We start from the raw sequence: 11,372 nt of genomic DNA on the forward strand, positions 1-11,372 counted from the left end.
CGTTAGAAAAGTTTAACGAGGACCAATACCGCACACCCTCGATCCCTACGCAGACTAATCCAAGTGGTCACCCACACGCACACTGACCGCAACCATTGATGCTTGACTTCGGTGATCTGGTCATCACCGATCGAATTTTAGGTTATGAAATCATCTTTTCATTAGCGATCGAAATGTTCTGCAGGTGGCGTAAGCCATAACCTACTAGAAGTTATGGCAGAACTCTATACATGCTTTCCCCATTATCGTGTGGAGATTCATAGAGGAAGGAAGTATATTAGCTTCTCTCTTGATTTTCATATAGATTAAAAACTTTGAAGTTGGAAAACTATATGGAACTGAAAACTACATTAACCCATTGGGGACTGGTAATTCAGAAAAGCATTCGTACAATATCAGAATCAAGTTGTAGTAAAATAAAAAACGGTAACTTAAATGTAGTCTTTGCTAATTTGGCAGACTTACTTTGCTTTTACTTTAATTATTGTTAGTTTAATTGTTGTTGTTGTTAATTTGTGTCGCACTAGAGCTGCACAATGGGCTATTGGCGACGGTCTGGGAAACATCCCGGAGGATGATCCGAAGACATGCCATCACACTTTTTGATGCTCTGCGGAGGGGATGGCACCCCCGCTTCGGTAGCCCGACGACCTGCGCGCGAAGTCGAGCACTTGACGGTAGCACAGTTTAACGAGGACCAATACCGCACAACCTCGGTCCCTACGCAGACTGATCCAAGTGGTCACCCACCCGCACACTGACCGTAGTCAGTGATGCTTGACTTCGGTGATCTGCTGGGAACCGTGTCTTAACCATCAGTCCACTGCGGGACTGTTAGTTTAATCATATATATAATCAATGTTAATTCAAAGTATAACTAAATAGTTTTATTTTGAACAAAGTAATAGTGAATTAAATAAATCAAACAATTACAACTCCGCCCACAAATAAACTGCTAAAGAAATACTTTGATTACCAGTTTTATCTTTTTACCCTGATTGATACGGTTTTATGCTGGCACATATTTGTGACAGTCGGCGCGAAAGGGTTAAACGTTGTTCTAAAGAAAAGCATCACGGAAATTTTAAAAAATATTCTTATTAAATAAAAAGGAAAAATATTAAGAAAAGGAAAAATAGCGTAGTTCATTCCTATACAGCTGAAAAGAGGAGGAGAGAGAAGGGAGAAGGACAAAAGGCATGAAATCGGTCTCTCCCCAGATGGCGTATTCGAGCGTTGCGATATTTTTATAGATGGCAGACTAAATGTTAGCGATGACTAGCTTTTTACAATCGGAAAAAATTTAGACAACTTCCAGTGTATCCTTCTGCTTATTTATGCTTACGAGGTGATGTGTGAACAGACTCAATATTCTAAGTAGGTACTTTATTTACGTCGCACTAGAGCTGCAGAATGAGCTATTGGCGACGGTCTGATAAATATCCCTGTGGATGATCCGAAGACATGCCATCGCAATTTTGATCCTCTGCAGAGGGAATGGCTCCCCTACTTTGGAAGCCCGACGACCTGCGCGCGAAGTCGAGCACTTTACGGTAGAACAGTTTAACGAGGAAGGATACCGTGCACCATCGATCCCTTCACAAGTTGACAGCAGCAAGTGATGCTTGACTTCGGTGTTCTACTCGGAACCGTGTCCTTACGATCAATCCACTACGAGATGTCTTAATATTCTAGGAAGTTTTATTATTGTGATTGTTGTTTAAATGCACACGTAATTTTACCATTCATAAGAGTTTTCTGTAATTTATAAATTCTAACAGGTCGAGAGCATAAAACAAATTTAACAAAATTAATATTACAACATAAATAAAGTGTAATGTTAGTAATGATTTGAGTGTCATCTCTTATTTGGCAATGTTTGTGTAAAGTATCACCGTTTGTTATTTTTTGGATAGCACCATGACAAGCTTGCGGAGTTTTCCAAATTCATTTGCTGTTTGTTTCGTTGAAAGTTAGATTGAAAGAATGCGTTATATTGAAAACACTACAAGTATAATAATATTGGATGGTGCGTTTTTTCACACTTAGGTGTAAAAATTAGTTGGAAGTAGTGACCCGGAAGTCTTATGACGAATTTAAACTTCTAGCGCCATCTGTGCTTAGCTTCACACGGTCAACCATCCATAGAAAAATTGAGCGTCAAAAGAAAAAAATAGTATTATCCATTTTACTCAGTTCACAATCTGAGGTCTGACTTACTGATTTCTCTAAAGTGCACAAGATTTATCTCACATTACACCACTTTCCTTTGTGCAAGTCATAATTGAATTTAAAAAATATATATTTTACATTGCTATACTTCTCTGGAACCAGATCCTTTCTGGGGCATCGTTACTACTACTATTATCTAGTAGCACAGCCGGAAAAATTTTCTGAGGGAGTGTTGAAATTGAAAGTTTCAATTACCATTAATGACCAGTTAGATAATTTAAATAGAATAGTTTTTTAAAAAAAAAATATTTTCAAATATAACAATTGAATAATGTGTATAAATTATAATTATAGTACAATATCGATAGTTTTAAATTTATAAATATTTCATTTATTAAAATTCAGAAGATATAAAGACTAAAATGATAAAAATAGAAATTTTTCGTTACCAAATATACCACCTTTGGATTAGCTAGCGTGCTCAAACTTAGACTGCTATTCTGTATTGAATGACGATGACAATACAAGTTTCAATTATTTCTTGATCACTAAAGGTAGAATTTATTGCCATTTTATCTCCAAAGGAAATTTTTGATCACTCTTTGAGCTAGAGTTAATATATTTCAACTGGAGCTTCGTATTAGATATTAATACTCTTTTCATGATTGTTACTAGAAAAATGTATACTCAATTATTACTCTACTCAAAAATTTGAACTTTTTTCTGCTTAACTAGAGTGTTCATATCTCGACTGGAGAATCCCGCTTGCTAACAATACAAGCTTCGACCGTTTCCAGAGTGCTACAAGCAGAATTAATCTCCAAATAGAATTTATAATCAATCTAATTCTTGACTACTTTCCAGATAGCCAGAGTGCTCAAATTTCAGCAATATCTTGATAACAATATGAGCTAAAACCAGAGCCTGATTTATCATAAGGCCTAAGCATCAAAATTTCTGAGGGTCCTCTAAATGCTACAAATGTTTTTATGCATTTTTCCTTAAGAATCATTTATTCGAATCATGAGTAAACAAAATCTGAAATGAATACTTTACTAAAACGTTTTAATTAACTTATAAGTAATTAAAAAAAATTAGCAAATAAACAATATGTAAATTTGGTTTAAGGTTATGACCAGTGGGGCTCCTCGACAGTTCTACATCTACAGATTTCTAAAACAGGCTTGCTTAAAACTGTTTCCTACAGGCTGCAATAAAATTTATCTCCCCATTTTGAACAACTCTGATAATAGCCAATCAAATAAATCTTTTTGTAGTTGAAAATTTGTAGTATGTTTAGTAGTCTTTTTCAGCATGATTTTGAAACCTGCATGGGTTTCTGCACTTTTCCCTCTCTCAACATGGTTCCATTCTAAGTTCTCATTACCTTCTTGCCTTTTATCACCCCTCTAATTATCAGTCTAACCTCTAATCATCAGTCTAATTATGGAACACTGAGCCGAATTTTTTACTATAATTTATAAAATGAAGCTAACACATTTATTAGACAACCTAGTGCATGGTTCTGGCAATGTTTTTAGGTTAAAAGTAATAAAAGACTAAAAAAAAAATAATTTTTTTTTTAGTTCTAGAAACTTTAATAATCTGGTATATTTCCAAAACAAAAAAAAATTTTCTTCAAAATTTTACCTCAACAATGAATATTTTGCAAACTTAAAAAAAAGTTCTCCCAGCTTAATTATGCCGCAAAAATTATTCAACTGCAGTATAAACAAATTACATTTAATGAATATTCAGTATACATATATATACATCGAGATTAACAGTTAAAATCAAAACAATATAAAATATTTTAACAATCCACAACAACTGGCAATTCATCTTCTGGTACTTCTTCAAAATCCCATTTATAGATAGTAGTTAAGTTTTTGCGAAAATTATCAGAGAAATTCTTAAATTTTTCAGAAGCATCACTATTTTTTACATTTTCAAAGAAAATCTGCAAAGTATTAACAAGGAAATTGTGCTCAGCTGTTATATCAACAAAGAAATCATTCGGAATTTCCTTTAACTGATAATGAAAAATTGTCAAGAAAGTAGTTAGAAGAGAGGAATGCTTTTCTAAGCCTGAGTCAACTGAGCACATTATTTGAACTAAATGTTTCCAATGCTCAAATGAATCGTAAACATGAGCAACAAGGAAACAAATGTGGGCCATTTGCAGTTCTCCTAGTATGTCTTCTTCATTTTCATGACATTTTAAAATTTGCTCTAATCGATACGTTGAATCCATATAGTGCATTGATATCTGTGAAGCTGAACTGCCTTCAGGATATCTAAAAAAAAATAATAATAGTAAATTGCATGCGGTAATTACATAAAATGCACAAAAAAGGTAAAATGGTACATGGGTAAGAAATAAGAGTGAATAAAATCAGATAAAACAGTTATATACAATATAAAATACCAATAGCTCGCAGGAATGCTAAAATGTTAGGATGATGGATTTCCCCAAACAAATCCTTCATACGTAAAATAGTGTTGCTAAAAAATGTAAGACGATGTTGGTTAAAACAAGGACAAAGAGTTAAAATGTGATGAACTGTAAGTAAAACGCTACAAGTGTCGCTTTGGGGAGGAGATTCTCCGAACGACAAAGGAAGATGGGTGAGTCGAGAATGGCCGATTCTGAGACGATTAAGTTTTATATCTGTATTACGCAGTAAGCGTAAAGGATCCAGATTAGGTTTATGTTATAAAGTTTATTTTGAGTTAGAAGATCCCAATGTTGCTGCCAAAGATATTCGATAAACTGCCGAATAGATAATTTAATGTCTGAAAATGGTACGGATATTGTTAAGGCAAAAGTGGCAAATCGTGCTGCAGAATCAACCAACTCATTTCCTGGTATACCGACGTGACTCGTCCTTTCTTGAGAAAAGCGATTAACAAACGATTAATGAAACATAAAATTGGATGGGTATAGTTGCAAAAATTTTCTAACTGGTTCAAAACGCTCATACTATCAGAGTATATGTAAAACTTCCGAGTAGAGCGCGAAGAAATCTGCCGCAACGCCAAAAGGATCGGAACAGTTTCTGCAGTGAAGACGAAACAAACATCTGGGATCTTGTAGCTATAAGTGTCATCAGAGATTAAGATACCTCAGCCTACGTATCCAGCAGATTTTGATCCGTCAGTAAATGCCGAACATCAGACAGGCATAAACTCAGAATATTGGTGACGATGAGAAGTGAATAGTTATTGATGCAAATGAATGCAAAATTAGATTACATCATAAAAGGGGAATAAAACTTATATGTCGTGGCGATCCATCGTGGTATGAGAAGGTGATCAACTGATTGCGTTGATAACTTGCAAATGTTGAATGTTTGTATAAGTGAGTGCACGCGAGTATGAAATGGACGGACAATCATACAATCGTTCCAAGCTTGATGAAACAGCATGTTTCAGAGGATGAGATTTGCAGGACATGTTACGATAGTAATAGGCTAGGGACAGCTGCATGCGACGTAAATCTAGAGATGATTTGTGAAAAATAACATGCAAACTTTCTACTGGTGAAGTGCAGAAAGCGCCACTACATATATGTAAAGCCGTATGATGCACTGTGTCGGATGCAGTAGAAGTGCCATTGACTGCACAAGCATAATCTATCGATACGTGAGTAGAGTATTAACACCTTGTACAGTCTAATTAAGGTGATACGATCAGCACACTAAAAGGTATTTGACAAAACGCGTAATACATCCAAGGTCTTCTCACACCATTTTCTTTGATGAAAAATATGAGGCATGAAAGTGAGTTTGTGATCAAATATGACGCCTAAAAACTTCAATTCAGATACAACTGGTATGGTAATGTTGTGAATAGGTATAACTGGATCAAAATGCATTCTGCGTAACCTACAAAAATGAATGCAAGAGCTTTTAGCAGGTGAAAGGTTATGACCATTTTGCTCACACTATTTTACGATTTTATTCACAGTAACTGTAGTAGACGTTCAATGACGCGCATGTCAGATCCTATACATGACACGTTAAGATTTTCAACATATAGTGAACCAAATACGGAAGGTGACAATAAATTCAAGACGAGCGAAACATGAATAATGAAAAAAATGACACTTAAAACATTGCCTTGAGGAAAGCCTTCAGCCTGAATGAAGAGATCAGAAAATGTAGTGCACAGTCTTACTTCAAAATACCGCTTCAACAGTAACCTTTTGAGGAAGATGGGTAGGTTTCCACGAAATCCCATGTCGTAAAGTGTCTTCAAAATTCCGTATTGCCATGTCCGATCGTAAACCTTCTCAATATCCAAGAAGATAAGAGACAAAATGGTTACGTCGGACAAAGGTATTGCGAATTTGTGACTCTAAAGCAACATGGTTTTCAATCGTGGATCTTCCCTTACGACAACCACTTTGGAAGTCGGAAATAAGATGATTATTTTCGAAGTAATATACCAAGCGAGACTTGATCATCCGCTCAAATGTTTTCCCAAAACAACTGGTTAAAAGTATAGGGCGATTGTCCGGGACCACGGAACCGGTGGGAGCAGATGGGGCCTTAGCTCCCTTCTATTTTATAAATGAAGGGACACAGCCCCTTCTAACATTACAATTTTTCAAACAATATTTGCATAATTAAATTTACAATTAAAAAAAATAGATAATTTTTAAGTCTGAATTCTAAAGAAATGTCTCCATTTTAATCAAGTTTTAACATTTCCTTGGTGAAAGCTGCTACCAAATCATTCCTTACTCCTGCCCATGCAAAAGGAACATATGGTCATATTGCTGACGAATAAGGAAACTCTTGGTTTCCTATGTCACAGCGAACAGAATAAAAAATTTATAATTTACGGATGAACAATGTCTTTTATTAATTTTATTTTGATTTTAAAACAATTCGAATCATGAAGTTCAAATTGCAAGTTCGAGTTCTTGATTGCTATTTTGTGAGGTTCAGTTAATTCTAACCCGGTTAATAATATATAAATACATATATACACATACAGGGAGGAGAGGAGAGCCCCCCCTCTCCACTTTTGAGATACTTCCGCGGTCACTGGCGATAGTAAACTGGATCTTTCGAATCTTTACCTGGTTTTAAGATGGGTATCACACTTTCTTCACGCCAACCAGATGGGTACGCTTTTTCGGTCCATATTCTATTGAACAGAACGAGAACATTTGACAAAGACGTCCTATCTAAGTGGCGGAGCATGTGATACGCGATACCATCTGGACCGGGACTTGTATTATGAGAGCGATAAAGTGCTCAACAAAATTATAACTGCCGTTATAGGAGAAGAGAAGGCGCATATCAAAGTTGATGTTACCGGAAGGTGAAACTCACGGTATATGCCATTAGCTCTCTTGACTAAAGTTGTCTGGGAGATGTCGAAGATGTTAAGTAAGAGACGTAACGGGAATCTTTCTGACTATTGCGCCTGAACTTTCGTGCTATTGCTTTAGCCCGTAAAAAGGCTAAAATATTGGCAGTGTTAGGGTACAGGCGGAAGATGTTCTACAGGCGTCTCTGCTCTTTATAAGAAGTGGCGCATTCCTCATTACACCACGGCTTGCGATGGCGAGGAAGAGAACTTAACGAGTTGGGTATACTATCTTCTGCCGCTTGGAGAATTACAGACGTAACACGATCAACAATTGCACTTATGGTATCATGAGTGACCATATCATCCATGATCTGAGCATTTAGAAGTCGGTTTGAGCGATGGTATATGAAAGTTGATGGTCTTGGGCTCATGGGAATAGAAGCAGAATATGAAATTATGAGAAGAAAATGCTCGCGGTTATGAAGATAATCGCTCACTGAAAAGTTTATAAAAGGTAAAAGAGTTGGTGAACATAATTCCAAATGCTAAGAATGATAGGTTCCTGTAGATGTGAGGAAGTAAGTTTCTTCACCTTGATTAGGCAAACAGAGATTATGGTTATGGATGAGTTATTCAATTTTACGCTCCCGGTCATTGTAGGCGAAACTATCCAACAACTCACTATGACCATTAAAATGTCCGAGTAAAATAAAAGGCGAAGGTAACTGATCTATAAGTAAGTTTATAACTGTTTGGAAAATGGTTGCATCAGGAGGTGGATAGACAGAACAGACTGTAAGAAGAACATTGATATGAATTTGAACTATGATTACCTGTAATGCGATTGATAAAGAAAGGCGAGTAGATGGTAATACATTAGAAGTTAAAATTGCAACGCCGCCATTAGGATGACCTCCATCATCGAAATTATGTCGGGAGCAAGAGTAGTTACGCAATTTAAAAATATAAGATGACGTTAAATGAGTTTCCTTCAGTGCAAAGCATGCATGTTTTAATATAAGAAAGCTTATTCCTTAGGCCACGGCAGTTCCATGAAATAAATTTTATGGACATAATGTAATGGGTGTATATTGTTGTATTTTAACGTCAAGAGTTTTCGGTCAGTCAAGTTCGAAAGGATGAAGAGACAATTCTACGTCAAAATCCATCTTCTGAGTAGCAGAAGTGAATTGATTGACGTATTTTGGATCTCTTTCTTCCGAAATATGCCAGGCTTTTTTCTTTAGGGCATTTTTGTTGATGAAAGCTGCTTGGGAAAAGGTCAGGCTTTTTCTGAGTTATCAATTTTAGAAGTTTTTTTGGAGGAGGAGATGTTGTTCGCTGTGACGTTGATGGTGTATTAAAGTTAAAGCGCGATTTTTGGACTGTAGTTTGAAACTGGTGATGAGAGGTAGAAGACAAAGGTAGAAGGTCCGTTTGCGTACTGACAGAGCAAAATGAAGTCTTGGCAGCAGCGGAATATGGCATACCCGGATGGGGGTAAGGGCTTCATTGAAGGTCACATTTGTAATACTTTGACACTTTGTATATCTTTCTCAAGGGACCATTTTGGACAACTCCTGGAGTATGCAGCATGAGCACCTTTAGAGTTAATGCAGAGAAGCAGCAACTCGCAAGTAGTTTCACCATGGTCAGAACCAGAGCATTGAGAACAAATAGGCTCGTTACTACAAGATGCTTTAGCGTGTCCAAACCTTTGGCACAGGAAGCACCTTAACGGGTTTGGCACTCATGGTCATACAGGGTAGTTATGCCAGGTAAAGCTTCACCGAACATGATGGTTCAGGTGTGTCAAAAGTAAAGATCAGATGTTTCATGGGGATGAGATTTCTATTCCTCCAAATCTTGATTCCACAGACAGCAGTAACATGTTGGTCTCTTAAATTTTACACAATTGTTTCCTCTGCATCCATCCAAGAATTCAGATTCTGATATTACACCTTGAGAGGTGCTAAGAATCTTATGGTGGGATACTGTAACAGTGAAGGAGCAAATATTGGTACAATTAGATAAAATAGTGACCTGTTTTTGGAAGACGTCAACTAAGGTCACCTGAATATAACTTTTTTACAGAGGCTACATCTCCCAGTATTGAGAGAAGAGCCTTATAAACCAAAAATGGCGACAATTTGGCAAATGAAGTGTTAGGTACTTCTGGGTTCATGAGCATAGTGATGTAATATTACTATTCTTTAAAAATTGCTTGCTTGATTCTTAAGTTTTTCTTTGATTTGTTTTGAAATTGTTATTAGCAGTTAATTTTATTTATAAACTAATAAAAAAGTTTTATTTCTTTATGCACTGAAGGAGCTTGTATCACTTTTTTATATCGGTTTCGCTAATTTCAAACGGATATATTCAGCACGTGGTACCCTCTTTTATTTTAGAATTCAATGAAAAGTCTACATGAATAAAGTATGTAAATCTTAGAACTTAAAATTCATTTCAAATGTTTCCTAGTGTCAGTTAAATATTCATTCACTTGAAAAACTATTTTTATGAAACAATAGAAATTAAACTCCTCAAATCTATACCCATCCTTTCATATATTTATTAATTTTTTTAAAAGCTAAACTTCCAAAATATTTAAACATCTGATTTCGAATTTTTGACTGAAGATAGAAATGCACTGAGGAGTGGAAATGGAAAATCTATAAAATAATAATAATACTTTCCTAACTTTACTTTTATTTTCTTGTAAGTTATACTTACTGTAACTTGTAAACTTGTAATATGTTACTCGCTATAAAATAAATTTTATTAATTATAAAAAATTCTATAACTTTTTTGCTGAATTATAACATTTTACAACATTTTCCTCTAAGATATCATAAATCTTTTTCAAATAATCAAAAATAATTTTACAATAATATTTATATATATTTTAAAATCTCATACAATAAATTTAAACTAAACCTGCATAGATTTTATTTGTTTGGTTCTGCAATCATACTTGATGAATTTAAGTTAGAAGTTTTAATTTCTAAGATCATAAGAAGATTCATAATACTATTTAATTTGAATATTAATCAATTCGTATATTTATTATATAAAAGCTAGCTGAAAATACTTTTAAAACAAATGCTCCCAATTCATATTGAATAATTATTATTGTACTAATTTGATGTTTTACCAAAATATTTTTGTTTGCCTTGCCTTTACCTGAAATCCATAACATTGATATTAAAAAATATTTTGCTAAACGCAATAAATAAATAAATAAACAAACGAAGAAAAATATAAGAATAAAATTGAAAGCAAACTAGATTTCAATAAATGTGTTATTATTAAAAGAACATCGATGACACTAATTTATTTTCTGTACAAAACTTTAATATTTGTCTTAAAATTAGTACGAGAAATATACCAGAACTGATTCGTGATTAATTTACATTTTGTGAACTAATTACAGAGAAATTATATTGGGGAGGAGCTACAAAAAGATGTAACAGAAGACTTTGTTGGGAAATCCAATCAGTGTGCTCAAAATCTCTTTTTACAAACTGTAGATGTAAAGGTAGTTTACATCTACAGATTGATTGTAACAGTATAATAACATACTCATAATCAGCGTGCCTCAGAAGTAAGGATGATACCTGTTAAGTTTAAAGCTTTTAAAATTTTACATAAGCAATAAGATATGAGACATTTGACATTTAGTATCTAAATTGTAGTTTTAAGTGTTTTTAGTAGATAACTTATGAAGGCCATTATTAATCACCAATATTTAGAAGAATTTTTTTTAAATATATAATAGAGATTATATTTTATATATATATATATATATAGAATAGAGTTCGAAATGAAGAATAAAACAAAGAAAAATTAAAAACATATGAAAAAAAGGGGGTGGG

General features: G+C 34.5%; 1 protein-coding gene across 1 annotated transcript in view; it reads right to left on the reverse strand.

Annotated features, from left to right (window-relative positions):
• Positions 1 to 3,899: 3,899 nt before the first annotated feature.
• The window catches only part of LOC107442523 (protein AAR2 homolog), a 15,857-nt gene continuing 8,384 nt past the window's right edge, over positions 3,900 to 11,372 (reverse strand). The window contains exon 6 of the mRNA XM_043040216.2: positions 3,900 to 4,469. Within this exon, the coding sequence (XP_042896150.1) occupies positions 3,986 to 4,469 (484 nt within the window). The 3' untranslated portion in view covers positions 3,900 to 3,985. The remainder of the gene's footprint in view (positions 4,470 to 11,372) is intronic.

The sequence above is a fragment of the Parasteatoda tepidariorum genome, chromosome 5 (genome assembly GCF_043381705.1).
Source record: "Parasteatoda tepidariorum isolate YZ-2023 chromosome 5, CAS_Ptep_4.0, whole genome shotgun sequence".
In the NCBI taxonomy this organism is placed as follows: Eukaryota; Metazoa; Arthropoda; class Arachnida; order Araneae; family Theridiidae; genus Parasteatoda; species Parasteatoda tepidariorum.